The following is a 20354-nucleotide window of genomic DNA, read 5'->3' on the forward strand; positions in this document are numbered from 1 at the left end:
GTATTATCCAAATCTTCAGCATACGCAAATAATAACATATGAGGCTCTTATACTGAATAGTTGGAGATACTGTCATCTGGGGAAAATGGATGACAAAGATCATTGTAGGCTGAAATAGTGGCCACATTGCATTACTAATTAATTACATGTTAATATAGAGCAGGACCTGCTACATAGTTAAGATCTCAAAAATATCAGCATTATGATTAATGCTAATACTATTAAGCATAGGCAACATTTATTATATTTGTGCTATACATGAGACCCTGCACTAAGTGTTTTACAGGCGCTCTTTGATCTAATCCTTACCTTCTAAGACTTAGAAGAAATAGCCGAAGTCAAAGGGAGACTGGAAATCAAGTCCCTTCAATTCCTAAACCCATACCTGGTCACAGGATCTAGTCTAGGAAGATTTAGGTTTTAATCCTGGCAATTCTGCTTACCAGCTGTGTGGCCTTGGGAAAGTCCCTTAATCTCTCTGTGCTTCTAGTTTTCACATCTGTAAGGAGAATAACAGCATCCAACCTTTTGCTAGTTGTGAATAGTAAATGAGATAATTTATCTGGATGCACCTTACAAACTGCACACTTGTACACAATCACTAGATGTTTTGGGGAAATGGGACTTGCCTTGAAATGGCCGTGGTGGAGCAAAGAAGGGAGAGCCAGGTGATATAGCTATACTTTTTTTTTTTCCTCAGTCTCACATAGAAGAGATACCCCTTTAGCTTTTTTGCTCTGAAAATTTCTAGAGGCCAGAGCAGACTATGAACCAAACATGAGAAACCCATAAAGAAAGCTATGCAGCACATCACAGAATTGGAAGGCCAGTTTGTCACAGTGGCATGCTGTTTCTCTAAGGGTAGTCAGACTGGACTTCTATGCTGGAATCAGTTCTATGTTCCACAACACATGGACCTCAAAGGAAGTTGGAAAACTAGGACCTCAGAGGTTAGAGCTTGGAATAGAAGTGGGTTCCATAATGATCTTGTGTGCTCTGTGACATTTTTGCTAAATGAAATATGGAAGCCTCCAAGGATAAGAAGGATAAAAACTAGTGTTTCATTATTGGGAACCAGTCAGTGATGGGTCTGTGGAATCTCATTTCTTTTCATCTTTAAGAACAAGGTGGGATGTTTGGTCTAGGTGGGTTTCGATGCCAGCCTCCCAGAAAGGAGAGGCAAGCTCCTGCATTGAGCTCCTTACTGTCATGTTGTTCAGTGATTCTCTATTCAGTATCACTATAAATGGAGGCCACACATGTCTAAAGGCCTCCTTATTCCAACTTGACCCCTGAGTGGTTGGATTCAGCTATTTCTATGTCTTGTGCAAAGAGAAGCTATGTGGAAGGAAGGAAGGCTGCATAACCTCTGCTTAATTGTTGCTATGGAGCAGCTTCTGCTCCTGCTGGTATCCGAGGCAGCAAAGACCTAGAGACGTCTTCAGTCTTGCTAAAGCCTTTTGGTTTTCTTAGTTCCCCATCCTTAACTCATCACCCCAGACACACTGCTGAATGTGTTCTTGGCCATTGCTGTGGACAATCTGGCCAATGCCCAAGAGCTGACCAAGGTAAGCATTTTCTGCATTTCTGATGATTCTGTAGTGCCATTAGGCACTTCCTCTATAACATGGGAATAATATATCTGCTTTGCATACTTCACAGGATTATTGTTGAGGTCAAGTAAAATAATGTATGTGAAAACCAGAGCAGGCTAAGATGTATGTTCTTAGTAGCTGTAGTCATTTCACCTGAACTGGCTTTTCCAGTGTCATCAAAAAGAAGGGATGATGTCCCTGCCTGATCACCTGGGGTGAGGCCACTTAGCTGGGCAGGGGAGAGGGTATGAGTAAAGGCACAGTCCTAGTGTTTTCCTTTAGGGTAGGTCTACCTGGAAGGGCCCTGGCTCTATAACTTGCAGATACTGCAGAATATCTGAGAGATGTCAGCTTCAGTTTCTGACTTCCATAGCCATGGGCTCCACTGAGGGGCTAGAGCTTGGGGTAGAACTGATGGCTTTCCTGAGAAATTGTGGGGAAGCTCGTGGGGCTGAGTGGAGACCAGAATTACTGATCATTCCAGGGCTGATGAGGCTTCTGTCTCCCAAGGTGCCTGGCCACTTGAGGTCTGTGAGCCAACGCACCGTCCTACTACCTTGTTTAACACCTTTACCTGCCTTCCTCATTTCACCTGGTCTCTAGAACTTGTGGGGAGAGCCAAGGGCACTATTCTCCTTCATGAGGATCCCAGGAAAAGCCATTTCTGCTTTGTATCTAGGATGAACAAGAAGAAGAGGAGGCTTTTAACCAGAAACATGCATTGCAGAAGGCCAAGGAGGTCAGCCCGATGTCTGCACCCAACATGCCTTCTATCGAGTGAGTTGGCTGTCCCCACTTCACTGACCCCTGGGCTCCTGTGCTAACAGCCAATTCATCAACTCAAAATGGTGTATAATGGTGTATTATTGGAGGATGCCTACTCCATGCTGGGAAATGTCCTATTCATCAACTCAAAATGGTATATTATTGGAGGATGACTACTCCATGCTGGGAAATGTCCTGTGAATACAGCAATGAGCAAGACAGAGTCTCTATTCTCATGGAGTTTTTATTTCAGTGAGAGAGATAGATAATAAACACACATAAATAATTTTAGGTGGAGATCATTGCTATAAGATAAATAAAACAGGGTAGAAATGCAGAGGAATGTGAATTGGGCGGAGCACTTACAGGCAGTCTGGGAGGGATTCTTTGAAGAGGTGATATTCAAATAGAGATCTATATGTAGAGAAGGCAGTCACATGAAATTACAGAGGAAGATCATTCTCCAGCAAGGTGCAGGGTGGCTGGTGTGCAGCGAACAAGGAGGAATAGAAGGAGATAAGGTCAGGGGAATCCTGAAGGCCCAGGATTTTAGCTTTTATTCTAATTGCAACCTTAGAGGGTCTAAGGCAGGAGGATAGATACTACTTGCTGTATACTTTTAAAAAATGATTTTATTTATTTATTTGAGAGAAAGAGAGTGTGAGCAGGGTAAGGGGCAGAGGCAGAGCAAAGGCAGACAGAGAAGCAAACTCCCCACTGAGCAGGGAGCCCTACACAGGGTTCCATCCCAGGACCCTGGGATCATGACCTGAGCCACCCAGGAACCCCATATGATTTATACTTTTAAAAAGTCACTCTGCTCTATGAAGAATGGATTGTAAGGGCCAAGGGTAAAGGCAGAGAAATAGTGTTAACTAAGAGTAAAGTAGGTGACAGGTAGTAGTAGTTGAGGCCGTGGTAGCAGGGAAGGAGGTGAGAAATAATCCTACTCAGTCTGTGCTTTGTAGACAGAACCAAAGGAAAAGGTGATGAATTAAACATGATATAGGGGGTAGAGATAAAAGAGTATTTCCCGCATGCTTTAAGGCTTCATGCCTAAGCAACTAGGTAGAGGATGGTGGTACTTTCTGATAGTCTGGAGAACAGTAGAAATCCAAGGTTCATTTTCCCACGTTACATTTGAGATACTTAGAGGACATCCAAGTAAAGATGCCCAAGAGGCCATTGATTACATGAGTCTGAAGCTTAGAAGAAGTAAGGGTTAGAAATAAAGATTTGTGGGGAGCCATTTGTGTTTGGACAGATTTAAGCTATCATTGCGGATGAGCTCATATGGAGTTGTAATGAAGACAGAGTTGTTCAGGACAGAAGCCCAAGGCACTCCTGTGCCTCCAGATTTGGCAGGGGGAGAAACCCACCAAGGAGATGGGGAGTGATTAGGAGTAGGAAGAAAGAACAGGGAAGTGTCATGACCTGGAGGCCTAAAGAAAAGGAAGGAGTGCAGCTAAATGCTACTGAAATATCACGTAAAATGAAGACAGCAGGGACCATTGGGTTTGGCAAAATGAAAGTTGTTTACAACCTTCAGTTTCTGTGGCTTGGTGGGAACAGAATCCAGTTGGAGTGGATTAGAGAGAGAATGGCAGGTGAGAGAGTGGAGCAGTTGAGTATAGACTTGAAGGATCCAGCCTGGACCTGTGGTTGCTGGTTAGACTAGCAAAGTGTGAGCGCTATGTGGAGCTGGACGAAGGTATTGAGCTGAGAATCCCTATGGTTTCTGAACCTCTGTGAGATCTGTATGGGTGGCTCAATGGGAAGGTTTTGAGACCCCTGGGCTGTGCGCCTCTATCCTAACAACCAGACCCTGTAATCCATTACTTGAAGCTGGAAAAGGAGGAGCCGCCTTTGCCAAGTGGTCATGGGAAGGGCTCTGAATGTCATCAGTACCCCCTATAGAGGCATTCCAGAGTTCTATGTGGGGGCCTGCCTCCCCGGAACAGTCATCATCCTGCCCTCACCTTTCAAAACTGAAAGGCTGGCCCTGAGCGCCTTCTCTGGAAGTGAGAATAGACTGTCCTCAAAATTTGTTAAAGATTGATGGAGAAAGGCAGAGGAACTCTTTCCTCTCTGGAATAATCGCTGGGCCTTGAGTAGTTCCTATCCCACCTTCCCTGCACTCATGAGTTTGGGTTAAAAATAAACACACACAGGTATGCAAACATGCTGATGGGTAGGGCTGGCTGTCACTTAGGAGTGGGTGGTTCTATTTACTGAGTTGAGGAAGCCTGGGGAAGAGTGGGTTTGGAGACGTGAGTTGGGAAGATGCTTGGCCCAGAGTAGAAACTCACTATTTGTGGAATGAAAGAATGAATGAAATGCTGGTAGGCATAGGTCTGTAGGCAGTGAGCTGTGTGTGTATCTGGGCCCAGTGAGATGGAAGAAGGTGCTGTAACCATCCAAGATGAGCAGGGATCCAGCTTTGGTCATAGTACATGTGCTGCAGGGTGGGTACTGCTGGTGGAAACTATGTCAGGGTGGGTGTGTGTTGCTCAGGAGCGCGGGCAAGACTGCTGCTTTCTAGACTATGGTACAACCAAGGATGTGGACTCCGTAGAGAAGTGTGAAAAGAGCATTGTTACAAATCAGAAGGTCTGAGGGCTGGTTCTGTCACTCCTGTGCTCCGTGTCCTTGGAGAGAGAACCACTTAGGATCCTAGTATCTCTGTTTCCCCATCTTTGAAATGGGAAGAATGCCAGCTGCCCACTCCTGATCCACAAGGTTAACCTAAGGTGTATGTGAGGTCACATACGTATGAGTTGGAGATATGTTGATGCTTCTCTGTGTGATTTTGGGAATGAAGGTATATTAATGATGCAGTCTGACTTTGGATATTTGTATGTGTGAGTGGAGAAGTGCTGTTTGAAGTGTGTATCTGATTTGTATGGGAGCTAAAAGTTGTGTCTCTCTTTGCTTGGCCTGTGTGTGTGTGTGTGTGTGTGTGTGCGCGCACGCGTGCGTGCGTGTGCATTCATGAGAAAGAATTCTTCTATGTACTTAAACTCTTACACATGTGCTTCTGGAGAGCTGATATTTGAGTGTTTGAGGATCTGCAAATAGACGGTAGAATCTGCTTTCCCTAGTGGGTGTGCATGCTGCCTGGCTAGAGTGTGTCTTTCTATTTCTATATGCTATCCATGCTTCTTGGCACCACCACACTGCGTGTGCCTCATTGCATTACAGCTGCCTGAGCTGAAGGGTGCATACAGTTGGGGAGCTCACAGGCGTCTCCACAGTGATGTCTGCACCCACTCCATGGATGCTTGTACACATTGTGCCTCTTCCAGATGCCAAGTGAGGCTCCAACCAGCTGCCTCTACTCCCTCAGCCCACCCATATATCAGGCTTCACTGCGGCTATGGGGCATGGCGGTAGGGCAGTGATACTTTGCCTAGCATATTCTCCATTGGTCAGGGAGGGAACAGCATTTGCTAACCTCCCAGGTCGAGGCGGGTCCCAGTGGGCCACACTGGGTCTGTCAGCCCAGGACTTGGGGCAAGCTTGCTCCACAAGTGTGCCGTGTGTGTTGTCCTCTACCTGAGCATTGACTGTGCACTGAGAGCTTCATTTTTAGGAGTCCCATTTGCCTTGGTGGATGATGCCCATACACTGCCAGTCTGACCTTCTACTGACCTTGTCAGTAAAAGGGCACAGCATGTGTGTGTCTGTAGAAAGGTTTATTTTTTTCTTCCTGTGCATGGCTAAGAAGATCGACTCTGTGCTTGCTTTACGTGGCTGAACAGAACCCAGAAGGCCTCTGGCCAGGGTCGCTGTTGCAGAATTGCAGGGGCACGCACATATCCTGAAGTACATGGACAGCAGCCCATGGAGTGGTGACCCTGCCCCTGGCCATGGGCTGCTTTGTGGCTTTGATGTGCATGGTGGGGCATTTGTTCCTGCATGTTCTACAGTGATTGGAGTGATGAGTCAGGGAATCCCACCCATGTGAATATCCTAGACATAATTGGGGGAAATACAACTCTTGTCCTAGTTTATAGGGTTTCCAGAATAGATCTCTGAAGGCTATTTAGGGGCCAGTATGAGTGCCAGTGGGGCATGATGATGGAGCACCTGAAGCTGTATACTCCCATGACATGATATATCCTTTGTGTCTGCATGTATGCTTCAAACCCTGGATCCATATGTTTGCACACAATAAGGAACGAAAGGTCACTCCCTTGGCAAGTTGAAGGTTGGGAGCCTACAGAGGGCAGCAGGCATGTGGAGAGCGTACGGGCACGTAGAGGACTCCGAGCCTCTTCTTGGACACTGGCTGGTGGCTGTGGGGCTTGTGGTTCCTAGAGGTTGGGGTGAACTGAACCTGTTCGTTTTTCTTTCCCAGAAGAGACAGAAGGAGAAGACACCACATGTCGATGTGGGAGCCACGCAGCAGCCACCTGTATGTGTGTACCGGTCTGCGTGTTTGTGAGTGGTTCCGTGTGTGTGTGTGTAGGGACACCGTGTCTCTGTTCTCGCCACAGACAAAGTGGCAGCGGGTGTGCATGTCAGCGCGTGCCGCGGTGTGTGCGTGTGTTCCGTGCACATGGTTTGTGGACGCTATACTCTGCACCTTTCAACATGTGCTTGTTTCAATGTGTGTGTCTAAGGTATGTGACCCCATGTGTCGTTCACTCCTCTGTGCGGCCCGTGAGTGGGCACGCGTTGGTGCGGGTACTTCGTGTCGGTGGGTGTGCCTTTCACGTGGGCCCACGTACGGGCCTCAGCGAGGATGCGTGTGGGCACATGTGAGTGAAAGTGTAGGGTGACCGCCCCTCGGCCCCTGTGAGCCCACTCCCGTGCGCTCTCCTGGGCGTGTCACATTTGCGTGTGCCTGCTGCCACGTGAATGCCCACTGAGGCCCCCGAGCTGAAATGTTCAGCAGTGGTTTTGAGGATGAGCGGCTGGTGTCTGCACACGCAGTTCTCAGGTTTTTATTAGCTGTTGGGGATCCATGGCGCTCTTGCTCTTTGAGGGTGATGCCAACGTGGGTCTGCTTGTCGCTGTCGCCAGCCCTCCTCTGCTAGGATCCAGCCTGTGCTACCCCAGCTGTAACCTGAGGTGCAGAGGACAGGGAGAACAGGAGGAAGAAAGGTCCCTGACCTGGAATTAAGGGCCAGTGGTGAGCGTGAATACAGGGTGGGTGCAGGTGGATGGATGCCCTCAGAACAAAGGAGAACAGGGGTGTGCAGACCCGGTGAGTCCTGGGCTGACCCCCTGCCCCAGCACTCGACTACTGCAGAGCAGGGATTGGAGTGGGAAGCCCCACATGCTAGGAGGCACTGGTCCGACCACCTACTTGCGTGTGGCCCACTCTGCTATCTCTCTGTGCTTCCTGTCTGCAGGTCCTGGGCTCTCCCGTTTGCTGCCCTGCCCCCCATGTGTCCCGCCCCTTTCCCATGGCCGCTGAGGGCTGGTCTACACCCCAGTGGCTCCCTACCTGGCCCTCAGCTGTTGGGTTCTGACCTAGTCCTCACCGTCTCCCCTTTGGCAGGAGGGAGCGGAGGCGCCGGCACCACATGTCGGTGTGGGAGCAGCGCACCAGCCAGCTGAGAAGGCACATGCAGATGTCCAGCCAGGAGGCCCTCAATAAAGAGGAGGCCCCACCGATGAACCCCCTCAACCCCCTCAACCCGCTGAGCCCCCTCAACCCGCTCAACGCCCACCCCAGCCTCTACCGGAGACCTAGGCCTATTGAGGGCCTGGGCCTGGGCCTGGAGAAGTGTGAGGAGGAGCGCATCATCAGCCGCGGGGGGTCCCTCAAGGGGGACGGAGGGGACCTGTCGAGTGCCCTGGACAACCAGAGGAGCCCTTTGTCCCTGGGCAAACGGGAGCCACCATGGCTGGCCAGGCCCTGTCATGGGAACTGTGATCCGACCCAGCAGGAGGCTGGGGGAGGGGAGACCGTGGTGACCTTCGAGGACCGGGCCAGGCACAGGCAGAGCCAGCGGCGCAGCCGGCACCGTCGTGTCAGGACGGAAGGCAAGGAGCTCTCCTCCACCTCCCGGAGCAGGTCTGTCAGCCAGGAGCGGAGTCTGGATGAGGGGGTGCTCACCGACGGGGAGAAGGAGCGAGAGCCCAGGGGCGGCCATGCAGGCAAAGAACCCACCATCCAAGAAGAAGACAGAGGCCAAGACTTAAGGAGGTAAGCTGGTCACAGGAGTGCCCTGGAGGCCTATAGCACTGCTGGGGTTAAGGACTCTTCGGTGTAACCCCATTTGACCCTCAGTTTTCTTTCCTTTTATAAAATGGAGAAGATGCTAATACACCCTTTATAAGGTATGTATATATGAAAGGTCATGGACTCTGTCCCCTTGAACACCAGGGTCTGTTCTTCTAGGACATCTCCTGTTGGGAGCAGGTCATGGACGGATGGACAGGCATAAGGCATGGACACTGCCTGTGGGTCTCAGCTCCCCCTGCCTGGATGGGTAGAGGTGGGAGGCAGCAGCTGCCATGCTCTCTCCCTCAAGGATCCTTGGGCTTCCCTCACCCTTCCCTCTTGCCTGGCTCACCAGCCACTTTAGAATAGCTTCTTAAGATCTAAGCCCCAGCTGTCCCCTCCTCTGTTCCTATAGGACGAACAGTCTGATGGTGCCCAGAGGCTCTGGGCTGGCAGGAGCCCTTGATGAGGCCAACACACCCCTAGTCCTGCCCCACCACGATCTGGAAGTGGGGAAGGACACGGTGCTGACGGAGCAGGAGCCGGAGGGCAGCAGCGAGCAGGCCCTGCTGGGGGATGTGCAGTTGGACATTGGCAGGGTCATCAGCCAGAGTGAGCCTGACCTCTCCTGCGTCACAGCCAACACAGACAAGGCCACCACCGACAGCACCAGCGTCACCGTCGCCATCCCTGATGTGGGCCCCTTGATGGACTCAACTGTGATTCACAGTGAGAATGCAGTCCCTGACTCCCTTCCCCCTCACCACCCATCCCATATAGGGCTGGGGACAGTGGTGGCCCTGGAGTCACCCAGTGGAACTACGTGAGAAACACCACGAGCAGGATGAAATCATTCTACAGCAAGTAAACAATAGCAGTAGATTTATCTCGGTTTATGGCAAATATAAGTTAGAATTTTCTCCTGTCTTAAGCTTTACCCATAAAATTTCTCTCAGCCTTGGCCCCTGTGACCACCATAGAGACTTCAGAGGGATCACATGTGGTTTTGTTCCCAGATATCTATTCAGCTCCTTAACTTACCGTGTAAATATTTGGTGGTGGTCTCCAGGACCTCCACATGCCCTGTCGCCCGGACAACTTAGGGAACCTCTGGTGGAGCAGGTGATGGCCCAGATCTGCTTGGTGTGTGGCTTCCACAAACCTCGGTTTCTCCCAAGGCTTCAGTTTGTCAACCCTAGAGTGAAAGCATTGAGTTGGGTGATCCCTGAGGTCTTTCTCAGCTCTAACAGTTTATGAAGCTATTACTCTTATCTACTCCTTTCTCCAAGGAGCTTTCATTTAGTGTTTATCCCACATCCCTCCGGCAGTAGATGTTAATCTCCAGACCTCAAAAGGAAAAGACAAAAATCACTGGACCTACCCTCCCCATCCCCACCCCAAGCTCACTCTTGGGTGAGGGATCCTGGCTTCAACTCCATTCCTTTTCCTACCCTAACCTCACCCCTATCCCAGCCCTAACCCTAATCTCCACCCCTGTTTCTGCCCTAACCCTATTCCTGCCCTAAGCCTACCCCCACCCTTTCTTCCCCAGCCTTATTCCCTCTCTAACCCTCACCCCACCCCTATTGCTGCATTAATCCCATCTTCTGTCTCATGGCCACAGAACTGTTACCACAGGATTCAACCCTTGCTTCTTGCTTCTTTTCTTCCCTGAATTTTTCCTTATTTTACTGTTTGCATAGAACAGTCTTCTCCTTTCCTTGTTTTTCTTTCTTTTTTATGTATATTTTTATTGGAGTTTGACTTGCCAACATATAGTATAACACCAAGTGCTCATCCCATTAAGTGCTCCCTTCAGTGCCCGTCACCCAGTCACCTCATTCCCCCACCCGCCTCCCCTTCCACTATCCCTTGTTCATTTCCCAGAGTTAGGAGTCTCTCATGTTTTGTCACCCTCCCTGTTTTTCTTTTTCTTTTTTTAATTTATTATTATTTTTAAATAAATTTATTTTTCATTGTTCATTTTGCCAGCATATAGAACAACACCCAGTGCTCATCCCGTCAAGTACCCCCCTCAGTGCCCGTCACCCATTCACCCCCACCCCCTGCCCACCTCCCCTTCCACCACCCCCAGTTCGTCTCCCAGAGTTAGGAGTCTCTCATGTTCTGTCTCCCTTTCTGATATTTCCCACTCATTTTTTCTCCTTTCCCCTTTATTCCCTTTCACTATTTTTTATATTCCCCAAATGAATGAGACTATATAATGTGTGTCCTTCTCTGATTGACTTATTTCACTCAGCATAATACCCTCTAGTTCCATCCACGTCGAAGAAAATGGTGGGTATTTGTCATTTCTAATGGCTGAGTAATATTCCATTGTATGCACAGACCACATCTTCTTTATCCATTCATCGTTCGATGGACACCGAGGCTCCTTCCACAGTTTGGCTATTGTGGCCATTGCTGCTATAAACATCGGGGTGCAGGTGTCACGGCGTTTCATTGCATCTGCCTCTTTGGGGTAAATCCCCAACAGTGCAATTGCTGGGTCGTAGGGCAGGTCTATTTTTAACTCTTTGAGGAACCTCCACACAGTTTTCCAGAGTGGCTGCACCAGTTCACATTCCCACCAACAGTGCAAGAGGGTTCCCCTTTCTCCACATCCTCTCCAACATTTGTGGTTTCCTGCTTTTCTTTCTTGCACTGCTCCATCTCCATTCCTTCACCTTCTCTACACTTGGAATGCCAGGTCTACTTTAGAAAGTGAAATCTCCCATGTCTAGTGCTCCTGGGGTTGACTTGGGCATGTCTCACAATTTCAGACAACCTCTTTTGGTGTCTGTTTAATTTTATGCTCTAATAAGTGCTTTGGACCCTCTCTTATGAGAAACATTAAAAAGTTTTGACCTTCCTCTGTTCCTATTCTGGGACTGGTCGAAAGCCTTGGTCATAGGGAAGAGCGTATGATCAGAGGGCTTTGGAGAAGTTACCTTTTGGAAGGACCCAGAAGGGGCCGGAACCTCAAAGGCTTGCCACTTGTGCAAGGCTCCAGGGTAGAGTCATTCGCTGAAAGAGAACAGTGGGAGAGGTTGACTGCATCCCTGGCCCCACTCAGGTACTTTCTGCCTCTCTGCCACTTATGCTACACTGTGACTTGCCTGTGGAAACTGAGGGTGGTGGCCCAAGAGCTCCACGCAGCCCCTGGTTCCTTCATCCTCCTCGTCCTAGAATGCTGTCACGGTCGCATATAGGCATGAATATTGCATTGCCATTTCAACATTAATCATGAGTGGAACAAGCACAGCCAGGAAGTGAGCCGCAAACAGAGTAATGGTTTCTTAAAATCTTCCATTGCAGTGTGATATCACCAAAAGGATACAGGATTTTGATTTGGGAACTAGCTGTTATGATCTAAGTAAGGATAGGTACTTGAATTCCCTGAACTTTAGTTTTCCTGTCTGTATAATGGGCAGAATGCATGCTGCTCAGGGTGTATTGATGTGAACATTCAATAAGTGAATATAGGCAAAGGGCCTAGATTTTAGATATAAGGAAACTTTGCAAACTTTACAACAGAAACAATCATCCTGTTCCCTGGGAAACATGATCATTATTTATATGGCACAAAAGGTTATACCATGTAAAATGAGGGTGAGGGTCTGGCGAGAATGAGAGCAAGGGCTTAACTCAGTGCAATAGCCAACACCTCCAATGTTTGCAGGGTCCCCGGCTAGACATATTCCTACAACCCCCTCCCCTCCTCTCTGTCCATCCTCATGGAAAATAAAGGGCACCATTCTCACATGCGGCTAGGTTTCTGATGATCTCAACATGTTCCTTTTGTAGTTAGCAACAAAACTGATGGAGAAGCCAGTCCCTTGAAGGAGGCTGAGATCAAAGAGGAGGAGGAGGAAATGGAGAAGAAGCAGCAGAAGAAGGAGAAGCGTGAGACGGGCAAAGCCATGGTGCCCCACAGCTCTATGTTCATCTTCAGCACCACCAACCCGTAAGGCACCCTCCCATCGCTTCCCCTTCAGTGCCAGGGTTAGAGCCAGGGCAGGTTGATGACAAGAGGGAGAGATGAGGGTCCATCTATCCTTCTGATCCTCCTTAGTGGACTGTGGCCAGACATCTGAAACATGCAGGGTGCTCACTGGTGGAGGGGGGTCATGAGATTGAACAGCCTCTGAGCTCTGTACTAAGTCTGAAGAGTAATTTAAGACAGGAAAGTGTGAGAAATATCATTGGAAGAGGACCTTGTACCTCTTATTTGGTCAGTAGGTTGTGTGATAGCGGGGTAGGAGGAAGGAAACCTACTCAGGACATGTCACCAAATATTTCAGTGGTGGGTAGAGCTGAGAATACGGAGCCTAGAATAAATAGATCATTCACTAGAGTTTAAGAGTACTGGTCCCACTGCTGCATATGTGGATTTTGAAACAGGCATGTTCTTCAAAGCAGAGGTAAGGGCATAAGAAGGAGGTGGTAGAGAAGATTCTAGAAGGTTAGACAGAGCTTCCTTTTGCCCTGGAAATGAGCAAGATATACACATAGACTGGCTTCTGAGGCTAGGAAGACAAAAAGGTTTTCACTGAGCACACAGGCAGTATTCAGGCAGGGCTCTGGGAAGGAAGGAATTTGGGCTAAGGTATATCAGGTCACCCAAGTCCAGAATACAGTCTAGAGAATATAATTACTTTAATCAGAATATGTGAGGCTCATGAAAAGATGTTGCTGCTGTCATTAGGAATCTTAAAATCAAGGTTGACTTTTATGTTTCTGGGTTCTTCTGATTTCCTTGCTATGTTCCGGTTTCTGTACGGTGGGAGAGTAGACATTGAGATACAGTGGAGGGTACCACGGATCTATGCCGAGTGCGTGCAGTCTGATGCTGGCTGCTCCAATGGCTCAGACGTGCCTACAGATAATGTATCTTGGCTTGCATAGTGCAGCCTCTAACCAATCTGATTACCTTCTCCCACGGGAGCTTTAAATCAAGGGTGGTGCCTGAGAAATTAAATTGCTTTCCCCATGGCTTCCTCTGGCCAGGGCCTGGCTGTCTGGAAGAGGCTGATGTGCATGAGGGCGGAGAGTTAAGGCACAGGGATGGGAGGGAAGCCGAGGCAGCTCAGCTGGCTCCTGCACCCCACAGGATTCGCAGGGCCTGCCACTACATCGTGAACCTGCGCTACTTTGAGATGTGCATTCTCCTGGTGATCGCCGCCAGCAGCATTGCCCTGGCAGCAGAGGACCCCGTCCTGACCAACTCGGAGCGCAACAAAGTGGGTTCACGGGAGCCGTTTGCCAACCTCCGTAATGCCCTGGTACCCACCCCCATCCCTGCCCCTTCCCATCCTGGTATTAAAGGTGAACTAAGGAAGGTTCCTGGGGAAATGAGGAAGGGTTAAGAAGTGGCCCCTTCCTGTTCCTTGGGGCAAAGTATGGACCACGTCATGATCAGCCCCTTGTCCCCACTCCCCACTCCCCAGCCACGCCACATGCTGATGCTTCAGCAGTGCGCCCTAGATCCGGAGCAAGCTGGTCTTTGCAGCCACCCGGGGTTTGTATGGGGGTTGGTCTGATGTATGGTCAAGAGGGATGTGCCTGAATTTGGGGGAGCTGAAGCCCTACCCCAGGGAACTGAGACATCTCTTGGAGGTCCCAAGGGTATATGTCAGGAGATATGAGGGAGTTGGGGAGGATTGGAACTGACAAGGATTCCAGGTCCTGAGGTGAGGGAGAGATTTTGTGGGGTAATTGAGACCCAAGGAATTAAGTTCTGGCCAAGGGGGAGGGGAGAGCCAAGGACTGGCCATCGGGTCCTGAGGCTATAGCAGAACACACGGCACCTCTCCTCCCTGTGCCCAACTAGCAGTTACAATCCCAAGCTTCTGTTCTGAGGTAGAAATGAGCTGGGGCAGGGATGCAGGACTGCACGTGTGTGGGTAGGCAGAAGGCTCTATAGCCTGGTGGCCACACGTGATCCTCTTCCCCTTCACCGTATGTGTCTTACAGGTCCTGAGGTATTTTGACTATGTTTTCACTGGCGTGTTCACCTTTGAGATGGTTATAAAGGTAAAAACCTCCATAGAAAAGCTGGGTTCTCCAGGGTTTGGATGGGACCTAGGTCTGCCCCTTCAGTATGGGGTCCTTCCCCAGTGCTGCCACCTACCAGCCAATGACAGACCTCGGTAGGGCCTCTGGCAACCCCTCTTCTGGCCTCAGAATTTAATGAAGTTTGTCCTGACCAGACTTCATGGCACAGCGTGACTGTGTGGATATGTTTGGACTGGGGCAGATCTGTGGGTATGGCCCAAGGGGGAGCCAGGCCAGCTCTCAGGCAGGCAGTAGGGGTGCAGACAGATGTGGGGATGGTCTTTGCCTCTCCAGTGCACTCCCTGGTTTATGCCAAGGCAAAGGGTCAGGTAGAGGTCTTCTCTACATGGGTCTTCCTCGACTCCATGTAGTCCCGTCTGCAGTCATTGCTTACCAGTCCAGTCCTCACCGCCCTAACACCCCACAATTCTGTCTTGTTCATAGCCTCTCCCATCTGGAGTTTTCCCATCTATGCATATGTGGTGATGCCTGGTGCTCTGAGCCACTAATTGAAAGAGGAATGTGGCAGGGTTCTGTGAGAGCCAAGGAGTCTAGTTGAACCCTGGTGGCTATGACAAGGGGCCTTGGGCTTCATAGTTAGGTGGAGAGAGCCTGTAGGACCTGTCCTCCTGCTCTTCAGGTCCTTGTGCAGGGTTGATTGTGGAGACATTGGCAATAGAGGCATTGTCCCGGGGAACAATGAGCTCTGGGTGTGTTGCCAGCACCTGTGGGTTCATCCATGGTTGTTCATGTCCTTCTTCTTCAGATGATAGACCAGGGCTTGATCCTACAGGATGGGTCCTACTTCCGAGACCTGTGGAACATCCTGGACTTTGTGGTGGTGGTTGGTGCATTGGTGGCCTTTGCTTTGGCGTAAGTGTTACTCTTTCTTCTTGTTCAATTTCCTGTTGTCCCTTCTTCCTGAAACTCTGACTGATTTGAGGGCTTCTCAAGGCCAGGTTCACTCCAAGTGGTGCCAAAGAAAGCTGCCCTGGAAATCTGCTTCCCACTTGCCCTCTGTGGTACTCCTGGGAGCCTATAGCTTCAGCTCACATGCCCTAAGTGGTAGCACTGGTGTTGGAGGAGCTGGGGGTGGGGGGTGATCCCTAGGGAGAAGTGAGAGGCCCTGGAGTTCCTTTCTTGGAGATGAATAAACATAGGCAGGTCCTCACCCATGTGGGCAGTGCCTCCGTGGGCTCAGGGAGGGACCCAGGGGATAGCTCATGTACCCTTTCATTTCTTGGTTATGTCAAACAAAGGATCAGCTTGGAAGACAAATGCAGAAGATAGAACAAAGTAGAGATTACAGAACCTTGAGTATGAGAAGATTCTCTGCTCATGAGCAGCGGGATCCCAGAGGTATTTTCTAGACCTAAGGACCATGTTAACACGTTTAACTCAGGAACGTAAGACTTTCGCAGCTTCCTTGATATAATGCACTGAGGAAAACAGTCTTAAACCATTCAGGTGACTAAACCATGCTCCTTACATTTGGGGAGTTTTTTTTCCCAAACATTGATCCACCTGTAGCAGGTTTTCAACTGCATTCTGACATTTCCTGTGGCATCCAGGCAAGGAAGGGGATGTCATGGCCCTCCAGGGTAGAGCTAGGACATGTGCACGGTCAGGGCCTTCTCCCTAAGCTGGTGTGTAGAGTGCCCAGAAGATGAACAACAGTCGTGTGGGCTCTTTCTGTACCTCGTTGCACTGCTAGATGAGTTTCACCCTTTTCCAGGTGGCATGGCCGACTTCCCTGCAGCCTCTCCAAGTACAAGTACAAGAGAGAGCTGAGGCATCTGAGCAGGTCCGGCTGCTGTACTGTAAGGAAGCAGAAGGAAAGCATTTTGGAGTTGTCAGTGATAGCAAAACTGCCGCATAAGTTTGACCTTCCCAGGTCCGAGGGATCAGAAAGGACTCATCCATCCCCCTCTCCTCCCCAAACACCCATTAGCTTCTGTTTCTGTCCATCCTGGCAGAGAAAGAAGTGGGATGAAAGTTAGGAAGGAATATTCTCCAAGTGGCTGTGGGTGGGGAGCTCTCTGTAGAGAGATGAAAGGTCTCCAGCTGTCCTCAGAACTTAAGATCTTCCAGAACCTAGAAGTGGGCTCTTTGCATTGCTGTCCCAGTCATGGGGGACCCTCCAAAGGGGAGAGCCAGGTTGAATGTGGCTGGTGACTGTGGGCTGGGCTGGCAGGACAGTTTCAGTATACCTTGTCCCCCATGGACACCAGTATATTAACCCCCCACCACTAGAGTGACATGGAATCACCTGTGTCTCTTACAACAAGAAAGCCTCCTATTAGACACGGCTAAGCTATTTCCAAGGAAATTTCACAAATGCATGATATTTTCCCAAAAATTCTCACCTCAAGATAAAAATCAAGGCAAGTCTGACTCTCTACCAAGGGGACTCCCAGCTCCTCTTCCTCCTTCTTAGAAAAAAGCATTAAAGTCTTTTTTCCCAAGGAGGCCTACTTACTTTGTTAAGGATAAATATCATCCTGGAGTTTTTAAAAGGTCAAGTTCCCTTCTCATTTTATCAATTCATTTGCATATATTATTCACCATATTGTTCTTTCTTATTTTGATCTCCTTAAAGTAGTTTGTCTCTCTTTGAGGAAGCAAAAGACAAGGATGGAGAAGTATATGGGAAAGAACCCTCCCCATCTTTAGGAAGAATAGAGCTCATGGGGGCAACAGGGCAGAGTGGGAGGCAGGTGTGGGCTATGGACTCATGCAGGCCCTGCTTTGAATCACAGCCACTCTACTTACCTGCACCATGTCCTAGAACAACATAGCAAGAATAGTAACCCTCTTAACCTCAGTTTTCATTTATGAAATAGAGTCGAAATTATGTGTGTGGAGCAATTAGCACATAAGCCTGGCACAGTGTGAATGATCAATAAATGTTAATTCCCTTCCTTATCCTTCCGATCTCTCATCACATCCTGAAGTCCAAATATTGGAGCCAAGTATGTGTTGATATATAATGTGTGCAAATAGTTGAAGATGAACGCAGGCTGGTTTCCATGACTTGGTTGTTTTATACACACACATACACACCCTGTGCCTGGTAACCAGGCAGGTATGTAGGTGCCCATGGGGAGGAGGTACATTTTAGAGGAAGCCTCTGCATGCCTGCCCCATGTCCACAGCCCATCTGTTTCTCCTCAGATCCAGAGTGATAACAGTGGGCTGGAGGGTTGTCATCTATCTTGTTCTTTTTTTGTGCCCTTTGAAAACATGGCGGTGGTGGCTTTGGTGCTGGTGGCAGGGGAAGCCTTAACAGCCCCGGAACCGAAGCCTCTCTGTTGGTCCTCAGACCAGGTACAGTGCAGGGAACCCCAAGAATCCCCTGGTTCTGGGGTCCATACTTATGTGATGGATTGAGAGTTATGATCCATCACTTGCTTTTAGTGATGTCACTTCCTGAACTTTTTCTTAATTTCCCTGGAAATGTAAATGGTACTTGCTCACCCTTCTCCATCCACTCTTTTGTTACCATCCTTCCAAGCTGGCCATGCACATTTCCACTCCCCTTTCTCCTGCTCATGGAACAGGCTCACACCCCTGTCCTCTGGCCTTTGTCACATTGCTGAGGTCCAGGTAATGCTTTCTCTCGCTCATGCACCATGCTTCCTAACTCTCTTCTCTCCCCTTCCTCATTAAGGGCACCAGAGAATTCAGCTCTCCCATCACTTTGGTAGGGTTGGCCAGGGTCCCATCTGCCAGCAGAGTGAGGGCCCGGCCTGGGGCAGACAGCAGAAGGGAGCCTGTGTTGCACTGCTGGGCCATGGTACGGGGCTCAAGCCAACAAGAGGCCAAATGTGGGGTTTTCTGCAGGCTTTTCAAGGACCTCCCTCCTTGCAGTTGCAGCTTTCATCGTTATAACCCATATATTTACCCCTGGGAATGCCTACCATTCAGAGATGACCTTATTCCTTCTGCCCTGTCTCTCTCTCCTCCTTTTGAGGAGAGGCTACTACAGAGGCTTCTGCTCAGGCTGGTGCTCAGTTTGAGCAGAGTTGTTGATGATTGTCATGGTAACATGTTCGTATGATGCCTCAGAAGTCAGAGGTGACTTGGCATCCCTTTTACCGCTACCAGCCAGGATCTTCTCAGAACCCAACCCAAGTCTCAAGAGCAATACCCCTAACCAAGGGGAGGGAATGGCCTGTAGCTGAATTCTCAAAGAAAGCTGCGTGGTCCCCTGAGCCCTCCTGCAGAGATCTGCACTGCCATCATGTATGTTTTCTATAAGCATATATGTTGTTTATGTAGTGGCTGAAGAGAACTCTCTATTCTTCTATAGCTGCATACCTCAAGTGAAGGGATTCTTTATAATGTAAACCTGACAAATTCTGTTTGGGAACTTTATTATTGACTTTTGAGGAGGAAGGGAAGGGGATTTATTTTCTAAGTATGAGCATACCAGGAAATGAGGAAATAAATGGAAAGATACTCCTATTGCAACTTTCCTGTTCCTCCCAGCACACTTTTACATTATAAAGCATTTATAAGAACACTCAAGTCTCCTGCCTTCAGCCAGATACCTGTATAGAGATATGGGCAGAGTTTTGGCAGAAGTTGGGTATGTTTCTCCCTCATTCCACTGCTCTCACAACACCCCACTTTCTGGGCCATATGGAGACACAGAGTGTTTGCCAACTATAAATGTCCTGACTCTGCCTTTTCCTCCTTGAGGTTTCAAGAAAAGTCTGGTGAGTGACTGGATCTATGAAACCTTTCTCTTTTATCTTTTTCTATCTGAAAAAGAGGGATTCTTCTGTTTGAGAATTATTTTACACTGAAGGGCCAGCAGCTGCTTTTCCCAGTTTCCTCATACTCTGTTGCCATCGTGTCTGCCTCCCAGCCTCCTGGGTGGGAAAACAAAGATGGTTCCAGCCTTGGCATTTCTGGGTATCTGCACATCAGGTACATTCCCTCACTTTGGGGCATTCTGCCAGAGTCAGCTGCCTTATAGGGAAGCCACGTGGCCACGACGTCAGGTTGAGTTCATGAGCCTTATGGGACTGTGCACAGTGATGATGGTGCCATCTGGCCCTTAGGTTTTGCATCTTAAATGTCTAGTGAAGGGATTTGGACAGACAGCTGGGCAGAGACAACGTCTCTGGAGGAAAGGCAGTAGAGTACTGGGGTAGATGTGTGTGTGTGATCCTGCACTCCAACCCAAGCCCCTCATCCTCTTCATTCTCATTCCTCTACAGCATGTTATTTGACTAGCTCAAATTAAGTCACCAGGTGAGCTACCCTGGATTAGATTCTAACTAGTAAGCTCACAGCTTATAATGGGTTGTCAACACAATTTAAAAGAAAAATAGCAATTCTGCTCTTACCTCCTCCCCCATCTGGGGCCTGTGCATCAGTCAGAGTCATGCAGGCTCTCTGGCAGCTGAGGCCAAAGCTTCCCTGTGCTGTTTGCCATCTTAGTGGGGCATGAGGTAAGGTCAGAACTCCCTGGCATGCAGGGGATCTGGATCACAGCCGCACTTGGCCTTTAATTATTCAGTGCTTAGCCAGAAAGGAAAAACATGAGTCAATCTGCCTCTTGATGCCAGAAGGAACCAGAATTCCCACATTAGCTTTTATTAGATTCTTTTCATTGAAGTATGTTGCTTTTCTGACACTTGACACTTTGCCCTAGTCTTTAAGATGGATAAGGCCTTTTTGAATGCATTCAGAACTAGCTGCGGTGGCAGAGCTGGTTCTGAATTTATTCAGTGAAATACGTAGATATA

At 48.9% G+C, this 20354-nt stretch overlaps 1 protein-coding gene across 9 annotated transcripts in view; it reads left to right on the top strand.

Moving 5' to 3' along the window:
* The window catches only part of CACNA1E (calcium voltage-gated channel subunit alpha1 E), a 388038-nt gene that overhangs the window by 307625 nt on the left and 60059 nt on the right, over window positions 1-20354 (top strand). For 6 of the 9 annotated variants that reach the window (XM_049112123.1, XM_049112118.1, XM_049112121.1 and 3 more), the window contains exons 18-26: window positions 1501-1568; window positions 2275-2372; window positions 6721-6777; window positions 7870-8520; window positions 8954-9267; window positions 12346-12505; window positions 13652-13781; window positions 14515-14574; window positions 15362-15468. In XM_049112123.1, the coding sequence (XP_048968080.1) occupies window positions 1501-1568; window positions 2275-2372; window positions 6721-6777; window positions 7870-8520; window positions 8954-9267; window positions 12346-12505; window positions 13652-13781; window positions 14515-14574; window positions 15362-15468 (1645 nt within the window). The remainder of the gene's footprint in view (window positions 1-1500; window positions 1569-2274; window positions 2373-6720; window positions 6778-7869; window positions 8521-8953; window positions 9268-12345; window positions 12506-13651; window positions 13782-14514; window positions 14575-15361; window positions 15469-20354) is intronic. The other 3 variants (XM_049112125.1, XM_049112119.1, XM_049112124.1) reach the window with 1 other exon arrangement.

This window comes from Canis lupus, chromosome 7, assembly GCF_003254725.2.
Source record: "Canis lupus dingo isolate Sandy chromosome 7, ASM325472v2, whole genome shotgun sequence".
Taxonomy (NCBI): Eukaryota; Metazoa; Chordata; class Mammalia; order Carnivora; family Canidae; genus Canis; species Canis lupus.